This window comes from Poromitra crassiceps, assembly GCF_964638095.1.
Source record: "Poromitra crassiceps genome assembly, chromosome: 2".
Taxonomy (NCBI): Eukaryota; Metazoa; Chordata; class Actinopteri; order Beryciformes; family Melamphaidae; genus Poromitra; species Poromitra crassiceps.
Genome location: NC_139624.1, coordinates 65,154,280 through 65,173,207, shown reverse-complemented (window position 1 = coordinate 65,173,207; position 18,928 = coordinate 65,154,280). Strand labels below are relative to the sequence as shown.

General features: G+C 43.6%; 1 protein-coding gene across 1 annotated transcript; it reads right to left on the bottom strand.

Moving 5' to 3' along the window:
* Positions 1 to 10,366: 10,366 nt before the first annotated feature.
* LOC310790488 (beta-2-microglobulin-like) lies at positions 10,367 to 15,051 on the bottom strand. Its single transcript, XM_083652188.1, has 4 exons — positions 14,874 to 15,051; positions 13,567 to 13,851; positions 12,546 to 12,585; positions 10,367 to 12,432 (listed from the first exon to the last, which is right to left on the bottom strand). The coding sequence occupies exons 1-3, from the start codon at positions 14,935 to 14,937 to the stop codon at positions 12,569 to 12,571; spliced, it is 366 nt and encodes a 121-aa protein (XP_083508314.1). The 5' UTR covers positions 14,938 to 15,051; the 3' UTR covers positions 10,367 to 12,432; positions 12,546 to 12,568.
* Between the last annotated feature and the right edge of the window lie 3,877 nt (positions 15,052 to 18,928).

The following is an 18,928-nucleotide window of genomic DNA, read 5'->3' as shown; positions in this document are numbered from 1 at the left end:
CTCCTTGGCTCTGCAGCGGGTCTGTGACAAACGAGTTGCTGCTGCCTGGCAGTCTGGATGGGGCTCGCTGGATGGGTTTCGCTCGTTTCTTGGCGGTCCGGTTGAGAGCTCTGATGAAGCTCTTGCGATTCTGGGCTTATTTATGGTGCGTGTTTCAAAGTGTGCATCCAGTCTATTCTTGGAACCCCCCACCGTTGCCACCGCTGTGCGTCAGCGCGAAAGTGAAAGCGTTTTCGCCATCCATTTTACTGTATGAGAACGGCTTCCTCGCGCTTTTCCCTCCAGTTTTGGCTCGCCTCTTTCTACTGTGGAGAGACATGTCGCCACTCAGTGGGTCGGTAAAATAGATTATACACATTCAATACCTCCAATATTGGTATAGGAGACGTAAAAGGGTTAGATCAACGTCCCACCGTCAAAAAAAAAAAAATTATTATTTTTTTACGTAAAAACACGTCATTGGCAGTCAACCGTTGGATTTAGTTTGACGTAAAAACACGTCATTGGCAGTGAACGTGTTAAGATGGACATTTTTTGCAGTGTAAAGTTCAGCCGCGTTTAATGAAGTCTGCCTCAAATCCAACACATGACATGTTTAACATCACTGGGCGCACGATGTCACATGTCGAGAGCGATGCCGACATAAAAGGGAGGCAACCACTCAACCCCTCCAGCTATTAAAAGAAGGTCCAGGCGTCCATGTTCAATTCTAAACATCAAAAGTGAGGCTTGCATTTTCCAATTAACCTCTGCATGGCACAGCAGAAACCCTTTCACTGCAACTGCAGCGCTCACACACACACACACACACACACACACGATGATGAATATTCCGCACTGTGGTGAACATGAATGACATGCGTGCGCTGATGTCTCCTCCACGTGTGCACACCAGATCATGGTCACTTTTTGGGACATTCACGAGTAAGGACCACACAAACAATCAGGAACGTTTAACAATTTATTTGAGTTGATCGACAACGATCAAATCTGCATGAGATCCGTTGGCTGAGAATCCGTCTGCGGTTTGGGGAGGTTTCTGCGGAGTCCCGTCAAGATGCCCGGTCTCCGAGGAGTCCAGCTGAGACGCCTGGCTTCAACTAGTCTCGCTGGCCAGACTCCCCTCCCTACCGGCAGAGGAGTCTGGCGCCACTGAAACAGGCAACTGGGATAAGCCCTCCCCTGCTCTACAGCTGCTCCCCATTGGAGCGACTGTTTCAGTCACTGCCGGATGTCCTCTCCCGGCTTATTACAAGCTCTGTCATTGGCTCCGACCACGTCAATCAGAGCGGCTTCCGCTCCCTCCTCCCTGTAAATAGTGCCCTGCCGCCTCAGTGAAAACAACAACGCTAACTAGCTAGCAAGCTAACGGCAGAAACCTACACGCTAGCTCGTTGCTACACGCTGAAAATGGCAAGTTGGATTGTTGGAAACTATTTTCCAAGGGCACTGCCGCTAAGCGCCGCCCATCACAATCCCACTATGGAGACCTGCGGCGCCAGACTCCTCTCACGGTAGGGAGGGGAGGCTGGCCAGCGAGACTAGGCTTCAACAGACTCCCAGAAAGGTCTGTGTATTTGGCGACCATCCGTTTTTCGCTTTGAAAAGAGGAAACGAAAAACAAGTCGTTTCCTGTGTTTTTCTTTGATAATAAAAAAGGGAAATCCGTTATCCAATTTACTTTGATGTACTTGTAAATGGAAATTGGGAATTAAAATACCTGTGTGGAAAACTCCTTTCTCAATTTTGTGTCTGTTTCTTCTCTGTGACCGGGAAGCGATATTTTGGCAAAGGCATGACCTGCCTATCTGCCTCTGATTGGCCTATTGTTCATCCAATCACATTCGCTTTGCTTTGCAATTGCAAGTTCAACTAGGCTATATGAATATGATCTCATAACCTCTGATTATGCTGCCATCTGCCATTTCATGCTTGTTGATTTAATAGCGGTTTTGCTGACAACACATTCTTAGATGATCCACAGTAACTTTATAGCCTCAGCAACAACAAACTGTAGTCATTAACAGAAAAGTATGAATGTCCAGCAGACAATAGTTGCAAGTAGCCCACTGTTTTTTTATTCCATAATACATGTACAATTATGTAAAATTCCCGTCTTGTACCATGAAATGAAATAATTAATGAACTTGGGAATGGCGTTCGTGAGGTCACAGTGACCTTGAACTTTGACCACCAAAATGTAATCAGTTCATCCTTGAGGCCAAGTTAATGTTTGAGGCAAATTTGATGAAATTCCGTCAAGGCATTCCTGAGATATGGTATTAACAAGCTTGAAAATGGCATTGGAAAGGTCACAGTGACCTTGACCTTTGACCTTTGATCACCAAAATGTAATCCGTTCATCCTTGCGCCCAAGTCGACATTTGAGCCAAATTGGAAGAAAATCCATCAAGCCGTTCTTGAGATATCGCTTTAACAAACTTGGGAATGGCATTCGAGAGGTCACATTGGCCTTGACCTTTGACCTTTGACCACCAAAATCGAATCAGTTCATGCTTGAGTCCAAGTCGATGTTTGAGGCAAATTTGATGAAATTCCGTCAAGGCATTACTGAGATATTGCGTTAACAAGCTTGAAAATGGGGTTCGAGAGGTCACAGTGACCTTGACCTTTGACCTTTGACCACCAAAATCTAATCAGATCATCCTTGAGTCTAAGTCGATGTTTGAGGCAAATTTGATGAAATTCCGTCAAGGCATTCCTCAGATATCGCGTTAACGAACATCGGACGGACGGACGGACGGACGGACAGACAGACAACCGGATCCATAATGCCTCCGGCCTGGCTATCGCCGGCGGAGGCATAATGAACATAAAATTGAGAGAAAGGAGTTTTCCACACGGGTATTTTAATTCCCAATTTCCATTTACAAGCACATCAAATTAGATTGGATAACGGATAATGGCCCATTTTCAAAGGATTTGGTGGTGACGGGGCTTTGAAATATAAAATGAGGCTGGTTGATTTTGACTGTTTAAGGTAGAACACCAAGGTGTCTTCTGAGTGATGAAGTACGTTGGACACGCAAGCATGGCGGCGTGGGTTGAAGAGAAGAGTCCAGGCGGTGAACTCAGAGCACCGAAGGAAGTTGAAGAAGGCCTCCAAGGTTTGGGCTATGTGAGGAGTGTCGTAGCCGGAGCGGCACGGATATATTAGAGGTGAGAGGAAGGCGGCGTGGCTCTCTGGTTGGTTCCTGGTGAAGGAGACCTCTGCGGACAGAGGCTACTTGAGGGTGATTAGAAGTTAGGCTTAGAATACCGGTTATGAGTTGGGAGCTGATGCTGCTGATATAAGTCCTGATGGTTTGAGTTTGGATGGCCATGACGGAGTCGGCGTAGGAGGTGAAGCTGGTGTAGGTCGAATGTCGGGAAGGCAAAGTTGTATCGGTAGTGGAACAGGTGGAAGCTCTTCCAAGCTGACCAGTATGATAACAGGGTCGAGTGAGACTGTTGATGATGGTATTCTGGGATTCGCAGATGAGAGGGAATATAGGGCAGGATTTACACGTTGAAGGTCAATGCCGAATAAGGAGGAACTGGCGTTGGATGAATTTCGGTGTGAGGAGCCAAGCATCTGAACTTGTGATCATTTGTGGCTTCACAGAAGCGTGGTGGCTACTATGGGGTAGATTTCATGTAGGGCGGAGGAGGTGACCTGACACGTGTTCGTGAGCTCTGGGGGCCATGCTGATGCCGCTTTGAACCATCTGTCGCCGCAGAACCCCCAAAACCGATGGAAGGAGCAGCGTCAGTGTAAAGGCCAATGTCATGTGGACAGGTCAAGTGGTCATAGAAGAAAGTAATCCCATTCCAACCGGCAAGGAGGTGGAGCCACGAGCGGAGCGTGGCACGGCACCGCACGAGGAAAGGGAAGACGCACGATGCTGACGCACGATGAACTGAGGGAGCAGGCAGGGGGAGATACATACGACCTGGCCCTCTTGGCGGCTGCTGCTGAATGCATGATGACGGCCGACTGCATGGTGACATCCTGGAATGCAGGCTGATGAACTGAGACGTTATCTGGCATCCCGACTCCAGTCGCAGAGAGGAATCTTCTGGGATGGAGGAAAAATGGGTTAACTGGCAACCGTTCGTCGAGAGGAAGGGAACATAGGTTAACTGGCAACTTGATGCCATTCATCGAATCAGGAAGCCACTGAGATGGAGGGAAATTGGTTTAACTGGCAGCCCGGTGCCATTCATAGAACTGGGAGGCTGCTTGGAGCGTGGTGCTGGTGTGTCGTGACGTTGCGTCTTGCGCCGCTGTTGTTGTTAAAGCTACTGAAGATGGTGTTGTGATTGTTCTGGTGGCTTGAGAACGAGTGAGTGAAAAGGCAGCAGGGGCACCGACATCCCGGTGCCGGAAGCTCTAGCTGAGGGGAACGCTGTACGTGGGCTGCTGTGGGCGTTGGCATCCCGGCATCACTGAGGTTGGCTGCTGCGGGCGCTGGCATGATTTATAGTGTATTCAATTTCACAAAAAGTGTGAAGTGAAGCCAGCGACACACAGTAGTGTCAAAATGGGGGGGGGGGGGGGGGGGGACACAAAAAACAAGCAATGAAAAAAGACAAATTATATACACGTGCATTAGTGATGCGCGGCTCAGGGTTTTTTAAGGCCCGCACCAACCCAACCCGTCATTGGAGCCAGCCCACCCCGCCCGGCCCGTTAAAATATCTGAAAATGCCGAACCCAACCCAGCAGCCCGCAATGGCCAATTCAAGTTATATGTCTCCGCACTCAGGAGGAGCGCAGCAGAGCTCTCCAAGGTGTGCAAAGTAACTCTGTCTTCCCCCTCTCTCTTTCTCTCTCTCACACACACACACACTCACTCACATGCGTGCGCGACAACAGTTTTACTGCTCTGGATGAGTTGCGCGGCTGCTTTCGGTCTTTCTTCAATTAATCAAAGGTCTTCAAATGGAGGTAGCAGGTAGAGGTAGGCTACAGAAAGAGATCGTATTCTTCCCCATTTCTTTTAATTACCTCAATTGGTCACGTTGCAGTAGCAGTAGTAGTAGTAGAGAGTGCAGCAGGTGCAGACTGCTTGCAGATACGGCTTCAGACTCGCTGTCTGATTTCTTTTAATTACCTGGCGGGTTCTGGGTGACCCGCACATCACTAACGTGCATACAAATACATACAGTACATATACATGCACAGACATAAGGAAATGTATACCTGCATGTACACCTACATACACAAAAAAAAATTACATTACCACATTTCAGATACTTGCATAATACAGTATAGCTCTCAGTCCAGAGTCCACTCTTATGATAGGGTACTCTGCTACATTAGCTAGGTATGTCCCCCATTTTGAAGTAAAAACATCCAGTCTATTATGCATCCTATAAGACAAATGTTCATATGATGCAACCCTTCCTAATTCAATCAGCCATTCATGCATGGAAGGTCCTCCTGTTGCTTTCCACCTCCTCATTATTTGCCTCCCCACCATGATAGCAGTCTGGATCCAGTCTGCTGACTGCTGACAATCACTCCAATATAGTCTAGATCCAGTCTGCTGACTGCTGACAATCACTGCAATATAGCGATCATAAGTTGAGCCCAGTGGTGCGTTTGTGTCAATGTAGATTAAATGAAAAATCAGTTTATTTGAATGTGATCTGAGCTGCATTCATCTCTTCTATGGAGGATACAGAAACATCAGGCTACCAGGCTTGCTTGCTAGTGTCCACAAGTTAAGTGAAAGTTATGTGCTCTCGGAATAAAAAAATAATTACAGTAATTCATTAAAATGGTCATGTAAAAAAAAATCTGTGTTTCTAAATCTTGATAAGTGTGAGTGTCTGTCTGGAAAACATTCTAGGGCTGAAAGATATTGACAAGAAAATATAGTTACAATGATTTGATAGAATATTGCCATTGCAACGCATATCATGTCAAGGACCTAAGTGCAGACCACAAGGCTCAGAAGACAAGGCTTGAGAATAAGAAGGCTTTCTAGACAGAGCAACAAAGACTAAACCAGCAATGACAAATAAACCAGCAATTAGAGTAGCAGAGACATAAATACTGAAGTAACAAATTAACTAAATGAGGGACAGCTGGTGAGTGGGGAGAAACAGAGAGAGCTGATTGGCTGGGGAAAAGACAGGGTATGGCAGGGCTAACGAGGGTTGATGCAGGGCAGGTGTGGCAAGGAGCGCAGAAGAGAAGAAAGTCTGAGGCCATCTGGTGGACAGGTGACACATCACGTTTTTTTCCCCCTCATAGTTTTTTTTTTTTTGCTGGACCCAGGAGGGGCTAGAAGAGCCTGAGGGGCTTGACTGACTGACTCCCCTTTAGCCTTTTTCACCTCAGCCATTTTGTGTCTAAAAGGCAGGAAGTAACACAGGTGCAAGCAAAACATGATAGCCCCACAGCACTGATACACCTAAATGTATTGGAAGTTGGAAACTCTCATTAATGTTTGCTTGCACCTGTGTTACTTACTGCCTTTTAGACACACAATGGCCCTTTCTCAGTAAGGGTTCTTGTGTGTTCTTGTGTCCCTGTGAAACGTCATCAGTCGCAGCCCAAGTACTGTTCCAATGCAAAGTTCACATTTCGCCAAGAACGCTTACAATTCCCGGATGTGTTCTCGACACGCCCACTTTATCGAGGATGCTCTGGTTGGTGACTTGTGTCAACTTGGCAAGGCACATATCCCAGCATTCATTTCGGCATAAGCGGAGGCAGAACGCACCAGAGAAGACGCGATAAAGTCCGGGAAGTTTTTCTTACAATTTAAAGTTTTATTTCATCAATAAATTAATTTCTGATGACTTTTGATGCCTACAAGCAGGGTAGTAGGTTTCAATACTTGGCACTTTACGAACATAATATGGTAAAAAATAGCAAAAAAGCTCCAGAGCACTATTCACCTTATTCACCACGCCCACTTTTTCTCTCTTCCGCGTTCAACGCAAACATATTTGTTCTTCCGGTTCAGTGCTAGTTGCGAAGGCCACTAGCGGCTAATAATATTAGCCACTAGTTAGTTATGTTATATGGCAGTAAAATGCCACTGAATGACCAAATTGATATAACCGTTAACCATTTCGAGTAACACTGATTCCATACGGATCACCAGCGTTAGTTTGTTGTTTATAACGTGGCTATATTCATAACGTTTCTATCTCGGATGCGTTATTTCGAATCGCACATAGGTTACGCAACCTAACATAGGTGCGCAACCTAACGTCCACTCCACTAACGTCATCTTAACACGTTCACTGCCAAGGACGTGTTAACACGTTTTCAGAATCCAGCTGTTGACTGCCAACGACGTGTTAACACGTTTTCAGAATCGATTTTTTTTTTTTGACGGTGGGACTTTGATCTAACCCTTTTACGTCTCCTACACCAGAATTGGAGGTATTGAATGTGTATAATCTATTTTACCGACCCACTGAGTGTCGACATGTCTCTCCACAGTAGAAAGAGGCGACCCAAAACTGGAGGGAAAAGCGCGAGGAAGCCGTTCTCATACTGTAAAATTGATGGCGAAAACGCTTTCACTTTCGCGCTGATGCACAGCGGTGGCAACGGTGGGGGGTTCCAAGAATAGATTGGATGCACACTTTGAAACACGCAGCATAAATATGACCAGAATCGCATCAAAGCTCTCAACCAAAACTCCACGAAACGAGCGAGTCCACCCAGACTTCCTCAAACAGCGGCCGCGCAAACAGGCAGCAGCCAGGCAGCAGCAACTTCGTTGTGACACGCCCGCTGGAGAGCCAGGGAGGCAGGAGGAGAACACACACGGAGGGAGGAGTTGGAAGCAGAGGGGGGTTTCCTGCTGTTATGGAGGAAATTACTGTTCAAAACTATTGTTTAGATGTCTGACTCTTACTGATGCCAAAAATGAATGGTTAAAGTGACTGTTCTATCGAATTTCACAAAAAGCCGTTTATCTCTGAATAATTTTTCTGACGCTGAAACCATGCTGTATTCAACTGCTAATGCTTACATAACTACTAACTCTACAAACTAACTCTTTTAGACAGAGAAAGCACACATTCTATTAGTTCTTTTGAGATATTGTGTGTTCACAAAATCTTAGCAGAAAAGAATCCTCGGGTCTTGAAAGATGAGCCAGAATCCTCAAAAAAACCCTCTGGCAGAAGCTAACTACAGTAAAAAAAAAAACGTCTGGCAGTGAATGTGTTAAGAGCACAATATTCCTGAAATGCAAGTTTAACTAAACAGTTACATGTCCTCTGCATTCTACATAAAATTAAGATATTACGGGTTGTTTTATTTTGTATGTTACATACGTATTGGCCAAGATATGTTAGTTTATGGGGGAGTAATTTTGTCACTTTAGGAGCGGAGTGTGCGCAGCCATCTTGCCTGCGGAGTTTTTGGCAAGTCAAAACGGAAATACTATTACAAAATGACGTAATGCGGAAGCGTCCATGTGTGGGCAAAGAATAAGGTGAATAGACCCTTTTCACAGGGGCCATTTTGTGTCGAAAAGGCAGAATAAACACAGGTGCAAGCAAAACACTAATGAGGGTTTCCAAATTCCAATCATGGAAGTTAGAAACCCTCATTAGTGTTTTGCTTGCACCTGTGTTTACCCTGCCTTTTCGACACAAAATGGCCCCGTGAGAAGGGTCTATATTGGCTGCATCTACATCAGCTGAGCTTTTTATTTGTGTAGTACTGCAGGTGGCCTCTGCGCTGGTATTGCGCAATACCCTCAAGAACGCATCGTCTCAAACTGCCAACAGCGGTATGTGTGCTTGTGAGCTAGCAAGAACGTTCTCCCCAAGAACACAAGAACAAGAACGCATTCTTGGTATTGAGAAAGGGCCAATGTTAAAACTGCGTGTGTTGAGCAGGCAGCTGAAGGAAGCCTGTGACACAGGTGAATAATCACCTGTAATCAACTAGTTGATGACATTCACCTCACCTGTGTCACCTTTTCACGGTGGCCATTTTGTGTCGACAAGGCAGGAACACAGGTGTACCAAAACCTTAATTAGGGTTTCCAACTTCCAGTCCATTTAGGTGTTCCAGTGCTGGGGCCCTAATTAGTGAGTTGATTGCACCTGTGTTTATCCTGCCTTTTAGACACACAATGGCGGCTGTGAAAAGGGTCTATCAACCTGAGCAAGCCGATACAGGATGTGGACTTTGAAACAGTGGCAACACAACCAAAGCTAATCTAGAACACGACCATCCCATCCCCAGGGGGAGGAGTCTCACTGATCAATGCTCTCTTTTTCAGGAGCACCCTGTTCACATTGACACACACACACATTCACACCTGGAAGCTGACCAGTACAACCACAGTCGGATCTGCCAGCAGCCCCACTGGAGCAGTTGGGGTTAAGGGCCTTGCTCAAGAGCACCTCAGTGGTGGTAATGGGGCAGGGGCAAGTGCTGCTTTTTCACTTTCCCCACCTAGGGACCTAGGCTTCACTAAGCTTAACTAAGCTTTGCCTGGTCTTGTTTTTGTTTTTTGGAACTTTTACATTGTTTAAAGAAAAGTGATGAAAAGTGGGAGTGAAATAGACGTCAGTGTGCAGGATTGACTGAGTTTGAGTCTGATTGATGGTTTTCATCATTTAATTAGTTGATTACACCAAAGATGACCTGCAGCTCTAAAACACCTTGTTTACAAATCAATTTTCTCTCATGTAAGCAATTCATTAAACCCTCTGATTTAGAAATTGCTGAAATTCATGTTGCAATTGCACTTTTCCAATTAATTACTCTTTCTGCCAGCAGGTGGCGCCAGTTACTTTGATTAGAAATCAAGACAAATGACTGGACTTTGTGACTGTGAAGAGAGTGTGAACCACCCAATAAGTTGATCAGCGCTTGTTTGAGTTCTCCCACTGTGACTGTAGTGTGAAGCCACCGCTCGCTAAATGAACTGCGGCTCCAGTCTGCAGGAGAAAATCCACCTTCAAGTCCAGACAGGAGCATAGATCGCCTTCAACAAACACGACCTTCCACCAGACACAAACAGCCTACAAATGAGCTAATTAAACAAATCCAGCTAATTAAACATGAGATCTGGAAACAGAATAATTAGAGAGAGACACATGCTTGTTCTGTATCCAGATCTTATTAGCAGTTGTTTTATTTACTCTATTTGTCTTATTTGTCTCCATTGTTTCCTTAAAGCACTTTGTGAAACTAGGTAGGCCTAACAAGAGCTCTCTTAATATTATATTTTAATTGTGTCTAATTGATTTATTATTTAATTTACTTGTATTATGGCTGTTCTAGTTTGTATGAGTGAAATTAACTAAACTAGTAAAATGACTGGGCAGCCTGGTGGTTAGAGACAGTCGTAACATCAAAGCAACCATACAGGTTTATTTACATTAATTTTATTTCAATGTTTGACTAGGGACAGATACAGAGGCATTCAACAGTTTTAGAAACAATAAAGTTTGATGTCATAGAACATTATAACTGATAATTTGCTATGCCTTTCCACATTAGCTTTTGAATACAACTTTGTCAACATAAGAAAGGTGCTACCAATGATGTTATTCACATGAAAAAAAACAATCAAAACAATTGGGGGTGGCCTTCATTTATAATGATGCCAATTTACAATGATAATAAAGAGACAAACCAAACCAAAAATGATTAAAAATGTGGGGTGAATTGACAGTTGGGGGGGGGGGGGTCTGTACTGAAAAGGGAAGGTTTGTGATCATGTTTAAAAAAAAAAGGTTACCAACAGATTATTGACTTGTTGCTTTTTCTTTTAATTTTTTTAGGGCTGTCCCCCAACTCAGAATTCTGTGAGTCGAATCGGATTTGGCTGTGGAACACGAATATTCAATTACTTTAATTATTTTTATTGTTTTTTAATAAGACTATCTGGCAATCAGAAAAATCCATTGGTATGAGCTTGTTTGAATTGTTTGGTTATTTGGGACTTGGTTTTACAATACGTATACAAAAATAAGGCTATGTATCACAATCTATTTGGGAGAAACCAAGAAATTCTATGTCAAATCAGACATTCAGCACCCCCATATAGCCCGAATGGAATGATCCTTGTTCCATAACCACATTTTGTGATTATTGGACTGTGAGATTGGCAGTCGAATCAGGCTCCTTCAAACAAATCATTGACTATTTGGGCTCACCCCTAGAGTTCTCAGTTTGAGCCCGGGCTCGGGCTCGGGCTGACAATTTATGCTCATGGGTCGAGCCGGGTCAGGCTGATCCAAAAATAAAAGATTTTTTTTAATACACACACACACACACACACACAGCTTAGATGGTCGGGTCGGGTAAGGCTCGGGCTTCAACTTACTAGGGTCGGGTCATTTGAGTTTGAATTTTCAGGCCCGTTGAGAACTCTAGTCACCCCTAAAATAATAATTATTTATTTTATTTATTTAAATTTGACCTTTATTTATACAGGGAACGTGCCATTGAGGCCAAGCTCTCTTTTTCAAGGACGCCCTGATTAGCGCACAAATATAAATTAGAAAAATTACATAACATAAAAACATATAAAACAAATAAAATCACACAAAAATCACAGATGCAGAAAAACAATAAGAGCAAGAGCAATCCATACATACACAGTGCATCCACTAGTCTAGAAGGTACCCAAGGCGGTCCAGTTTGAGTATGATATCCTGTAGCACTAAAACTTAAAGGAACAATATGTAACGTTTCTGCACAACAATGATGTTGGTGATTGTTATGATTGTTGTGTGGACGCGTTGTGACGGAGATCGCAAATTGTTTCACTGAATGAGAGTGCGGTCTGTGTCACTCTGACAGATTGAAATGTGGGTTTCTTTCCCTTTTCTTTTTCTCTGTTGTTATTGAGAAGTTGTGAAAATGTCACAACGGCGGTGTGGTGGCCGGTGGAGATATGTTGCATAAAACAGATTGGCTCTAGCTAAGTGCTTTGACAAGACAAATGAATGACATTGCTGCGTATCTGGCATATATGGCGAAATGGGTATTGCGCAATCACACAGGCCAAAACAGAAAGAGAAACTCCGCTCCTTAAAGGATATTTCAAATTACTGGCTGTAGCATTGTTGTCGTAGAGGCTAGTATTTCAACTTAGCACGTCTCCGAAATGTCTGATAACATATCATAGTCATTTTATGACTCAGTACAGTAAATATATTACATGTTGTTCCTTTAAAAGAGAAATATGATGAAAGCTTGCCACAGAAAGATTTGTAAATAAACAAAAGACAGTGTTGCTCTCTTCGAATAGTAAGAAAAAGGCCAACTCACTTTTTTGTATCAAATACAGCGATGAGTGAGACACCCGTCTCCAGTAATAGAACACAGAGCACGAAATAGCACATCAAGAGACTTATGATAGGAGGCGAGCCATGCATGAGGATGATGACGAATTATGCTTTCCTGAGACTGACTGACAGGACCTGGGGGTTATCAAAACAAGGAAAAACACAATGCTTTTTAATCACCTGGACAGTTGGAAAAATGTGCGTTTACTAAACTAAAATGACATTCAAAATTAATAAATGATACACACCTGCAGCAAGGCACACCGAAGAATTATATCATATCTGCCTCTGCAGGGGGAAAAGGAATGCATGTAGATTAAAAAAATGTCAACAACAATCTAGAAGATGTGTGTTGAAAAGTTGTATATACATGGACAATGTCCCGCTTAACACTTTATTTATATATACATATATATACAAATACATATATATATATATACAGTCTTATGCATATATATATATATATGCCTATATCATCATCATCATCAATTTATTGTCAGACACAAGGTCCAATAAAAAACACACAATACATTTAAAACAGGCAAACAACACAATAAGAACACTAGCAACTCAACAAAACTACAATAAGTCACTGTACCAATGTTTCAGATGGAAGACAGGTATCTAGTGTCACTGAGATGAGGGTGAGACAGCAACATAATGAGCATATTCTGAGACACATTCAGACGACAGATAAACGTATACATCAGTTATATATCTATATATCTATATATATATATAGATATATATATATATAAAATGTTAAGCGGGACATTGTGTATGTGTATATATATATATATATATATATATATATATATATATATATATATATATATATATATATATATATTTATTTACTTATTTATTTATTTTTTGCTCCACCCCTCTGCCTGGGGAGAGTTGTAGACTAGCACATGCTTCCTCCGATACATGTGCAGTCGCCAGCCGCTTAATTTCCCCTGACAGCAAGGCGTTTCACAGGGGGGACATAGCAGGTGGGAGGATCATGTCTGTAAACATCTGACCAAGCTTGAAGTACCTCTACTAGGAATTGAGTGCTTTTACCGCTACACTACCCAGACGCCCCAGATTAACACAAAATTTAGATTTTGGACTAATTATTATAAATATTTTTTCTTTCTTTTGAAAACTGAAATATTGGAGTCGGACATGAATGCTGCATTTACGACTTCCGATCTTAGAAGTAGGCAAAAATGTAATGGACCTAGAAAGAGTGTGTGGGTGTGGAAAGTAGAGAGAGACATTTACCCCATTCGTAATCGTAGGGTTTTCCCCCATCATGGACGACCTGGCAGCTGTACTTGTCACCACTCTGAGGGGTGAAAGCCACGCTCTTGGTCAGGTGGTAGTGCCAGTTCTCCTCGAAGGCCAGGACGGTCTGCTCGGCGCCTTGGATTTCCGCTCCATTCTTCATGAGCTTGATGGTGATCTCTGGAGGGTGGAAGTTGCTGACATGGCAGATCAGGATGTTCTCCTTGTTGAAGTCTCCTGGGTTGCGGCTGTACACCTGGACTTTGGGACGAGCTACTCTTGCTGACAGGAAACAGAAAAACAAGATTGAGATAACCTTTGATACTTAACATTATGATCAGGCTTTATATATAGTTTTCACAGAATTGTGTTGCTAGGGAACCGTTTGAAATCTAGCTTATGTCTGGTCAGTTATTGTACTAGCGATCACTGCAATGGGAAGTAAGCTGGGGGATTTGTTATGTTGTCGAGTTGAAACCGTTTATAGCAGTGTTGTAGTAGCAGAGTCCTGGACTCGGACTAGTCCTGGACTAATTTTTAGGAAAGCACTGATGACTCGGTCTTGGACTCGAGAATTCATGCATTCCGACTCGGAAGTTGGAGACAAGGACTATTTTTGTTTTATATTATTGATTGATTATCTTAATCTGCTTTGCTCAGTGTGTGGGCCTGACTGTACCACAGTGTAGTAGCCTACAAGAATAGTCATTCTCCCTTAATAACACGTAGCCTAATAAATGCTCTATTCCAAGTGACTCTCAATTAAGTCTTTCTAACTCAGATAGCCTATATGAATATGTTCGTCCCCATTCTAAAGTGAGGTCTTGTTTATTAGCCCACTATAATTCCCTCGTAGTTTGACCCGCACAGGTTGCCTGGCTATTCTAAAGTTACCTCCCCTTCCCTGTACCTCGCAAAACCCCCACAAATTAAAAGACATAACGTTACTTTTAAGATCGGTGCGAGCACAACGATGTATAGAATTAAACGTTAACAATGTACCTCCCCCCCCCCCCCCCCAAAAAAAAAGACAACAACAACAACAACAACAACAACATGACGTTTACGTTTCACTCTACCCGCAGCGCCCATGCATTTTATCGTTAGACACGTGATAATGAACTCATTCATTGATTAATTGAATTATGTAGCAAGTAATTTCATAGCAAATCTATATGATTAATTTCCTTGCGTGACTTTCTGGTCAGAGTTCCGTGGGCACCGTGTGATCAAACAACAGCGGCCTTGTAGTTGTCAAGTAGGAAGTACAGTAACGTTAAGTAGGCCTACAGTAGACTACTTACTTTCTTTGGCCATCAAAGTCCCCAGGACGCAGAACAAAACGGACAATAGGATAAACTCCTTCATTATTTCGCCTTCGATCAACAGGAAAAAGACGTAAGATGTTAGACGCTTCTCGAAAGTGCGACAGACAGAGAGGACAACAACTGCGTTCCGCTGGAAAACGAAAGTAAGATGCTGTCTGTCTGCTGGGGTGTGTTCAAGCTGCAAAACGATGTGCACCGTTGTGATGTGCACCGTTGTGCTACAGGAGGTACGGTCGTTGTCTCTCGTTTGGTGGGTGTGTCAGATTGTGTTTCCCAATCAACAGCGCAACAGCGACATGTATATAAACCGTGCCGTAAAACGGCGGGGTGTTCAAAGCACCGCCGTTTGCGTTTTAATAAACGGTTTGCTACGTGTTGTCGGGGCTGAACTCGGCTGAACTAAACTGAACCCGGATACATCGTAAGGCCACGCCTCCTCTAGAATTCCACCAATAGAAAAATCGGAATGACTCGTTGCTAGGGAGGATTTACTCTGACATGTTGGTCCTTGTTGCGCAGTTTCATTAACGTGACCTTAGATCACAGCAACCTGTAGTGATTTTGTGAACAAGTATGAAATGAGTGACCCTCAAAAACTACAATTGGAGTTAGTTGTATCAAATGCTTGGTATCATTGGATTCAAAGTAATAATAATGATATTACTACTACTACTACTACTATACTACTACTACTACTACTACTAATAATAACAATGTGCAGTGGTATATGTGTAAATCTGATATTTAGCATGTCAAATCAATGTTACATTCTCCATTAAACATTTCTGTGATTTGAAAAGAAAATCAACTTCTTGTGTGTGTGTGTGTGTGCGTGTGCGTGTGCGTGTGTGTGTGTGTGTGTGTGTGTGTGTGTGTGTGTGCGTGCGTGCGTGCGTGCGTGTGTGTGTGTGTGTGTGTGTGTGTGTTCGTTTGTTCCTGGAGATTGTAGAGGGAGCTACCACAGGAACGGATTTGAGTATTTTGCCAGGTGTTTATGTCTGTCTGTGGACAGATTTGGTTTGCGTGACACGGTGTCAAGATGGTACAAGATGCAGTAATGAAACTTTACAGGTATAGTTGACATCAAAATGAAGGCCGACTTCAAAAATGTGTGTGATCCGAGATGTAATCAGATGTAATCAATAACATTAACGACAGCCCTGGCATTGGAACACCTAAATGGATTGGAACCATATCAACATTGATTATTATAATTCATATTGATTACACCTGCTTTACACTTGCTTTGAGATTGGTCAATTTGGGGCCCCACTTTACGCCCCTGGTCCTGGCTCACATTCGTTTGTAGTCGCGGGCGCCGCGGCTGGTGTGATCCTATCACAAGATGGTGTCTAGTTTACTTCTAGACACCGCCACCGCCTATATCTTAAAGAACTTTTAACTGAGTTCAACTCCATGGTTAAGGATGTGAGGGCTTCCTTTTTTGCCAATCTTATCTCCTCCAGTAGGCAAAACCCTAAAATCCTTTTTGACACAATAAAAAACATTGTTAGCCCTCCAGTGCACTCTGCACCTGTGTCTTCTGACAATGACTGTGAACATTTTCTTTCATTTTTTGTCGACAAAGTTGTGAGGGTGAAGTCGAGCATTGCTCCCTCCTCCTCTCCCCTACCCGCTTGTCCGGCTCAGCAGTCCATTATGTCTTGTTTTTCTCCCATCTCCTTGGTAGATTTAACGGAGCTAGTGGGCAGTATGAAAACTTCCTCCAGGCCTTTAGACATTTTACCAACTACATTGCTAAAGGATGTAATGAGCTCTGTAGGCCCCTGTGTGCTCAATATCATAAACTGCTCACTGGAATCTGGCTGTGTTCCCTCCTATTTTAAACAGGCGCTTGTCCAGCCTCTCCTTAAAAAGCCCAACCTGGACCCTTTGCTTCCCAGCAACTACCGGCCCATTTCAAAGCTCCCTTTTATTTCAAAGATTTTAGAAAAGGTCATTGCCAAGCAGCTCACTGATATTTTAAACAACCATAATATTTTAGATAATTTTCAGTCCGGTTTCCGTCAGAAACACTCTACAGAGACAGCTCTCCTTAGAGTCTCGAACGATTTATTGATGGCCTCTGATGCCGGTAAATGTTAACGTTCTGGTGCTGCTTGATCTGAGCGCAGCTTTTGATACTGTGGATCATCGCATCATGATAGACCGGCTCAGAGAGTGGGTGGGCATCTCAGGGTGCGCCCTGGATTGGTTTTCCTCTTATCTTTCGGATAGGAGTTTCTCTGTAGCTGTGGGCCCTCATAGGTCTAAGTCGGTCCCCTTATCCTGTGGGGTGCCCCAGGGCTCGATAATGGGTCCTTTTCTTTTCGCCCTTTATATGCTCCCTCTAGGACTCATTATTAGCCGTTTTAAGGGTATTTCTTATCATTTTTATGCTGATGATATTCAGCTTTATTTTTCTTTTAACCCTGACAGGCCGGATCATTTTAATGTTTTATATGACTGTTTATGTACAATCAAGGATTGGCTAGCCAGCAACTTTCTTCAGCTAAATGCTGAAAAAACAGAGGTTTTGATTGTTGCTCCTGATAATGTTGCCGCCAAGGTGGCTGACTGTATTGGGGCCCTTAGCTCGAATGTGCGATCAAGCCTGAGAAATCTTGGTGTGATTTTCGATCAGGCTATGCACCTGAATAAACACATCAAGTCCCTGTCCCGTACATGTTTCTTCCACCTTAGAAACATAGCTAAGCTCAGGTCTGTCGTTTCACACGACGAGCTAGAAATGATTATTCATGCTTTTGTTTCGTCTCGTTTAGACTACTGTAATTCTTTGTTTACTTGCCTCAGCAAGGCATCTCTGGACCGCCTCCAACTGCTCCAGAATGCTGCGGCCAGATTGCTGACCAGGACAATAGGTCTAGTCACATTACCCCTGTCCTGGCCTCCCTGCACTGGCTTCCTGTTAATTTCAGGATCCAGTTCAAGGTTCTGGTCATTACTTATAGAGCCTTGCATGGTCAGGCACCTGCATATTTGTGTGACCTGCTCTATTCACATGTCCCCAGCAGGTCACTGAGATCTGCTGACCACAGGGTCTTTTGGTTGTGCCCCGCACCAGACTCGTAACCAAAGGTGACCGAGCTTTTGAGTCTGTAGCTCCTAGGTTGTGGAATGCTCTTCCACCGGTCTTGAGGGCCGCGGCCTCAGTTGAGATCTTTAAAAAGCATTTGAAAACATTTCTGTTTAGACAGGCATTTGTTGCCTAGACTGGCCTGATGTTTTCGTTTCTCTGTAACCCTGCTATCCTGTACTGCTATTTCTCCATCTCACTGTTTTACTTTGTATGCATTGTCATATTTTTGTGTTTATTTTGTGTGTTTTCTTAACCTGTGAAGCACTTTGTGAGTCCTCTCTGTGATAAGTGCTATATAAATAAAATTTACTTACTTACTTACTACTTACTTCTGTGATGAACCCACAGACCTGCTATCCCTACCTCACCTACTTCTACTTCAGCTGGTGTTTTCCTTCATTACCCAGAATGCCTTTCAACAGCCTTTTAAAATACTGTTGGGGGCAGGGGGCAGCAGAAGAAGAAGAAGAACCCCAGGGGAGCACGGTGAGAACAAAACATGCAAACTCCACATAAAGGCCCTTTTAGACAGCCAACCCATGGGCAATAGGCACTGAAGACATGGGGGGTACACCCTCAGCGCCCACAGCACTGCTTTATTATGGGCCATTATGTGTGTGTGTGTGTGTGTGTGTGTGTGTGTGTGTGTGTGTGTGTGTGTGTGTGTGTGTGTGTTTGTGTGTGTGTGTGTGTGTGTGTGTGTGTGTGTGTGTGTGTGTGTGTGTGTGTGTGTGTGTGTGTGTGTGTGTGTGTGTGTGTGTGACGTATGTGTGTGTGTGTGTGTGTCATCAAGGCAAAGTGTGGTCCTGCAGACACCTATTGTTGCGGGAAGTGGGAACTATACCACAGAAGCAGTTGTGAGTAGCCTACTTTATATTTGTCTGTGGGTCTGTGACTGTCTGTGGTTCTGTGACTGTCTGTGGTTCTGTGG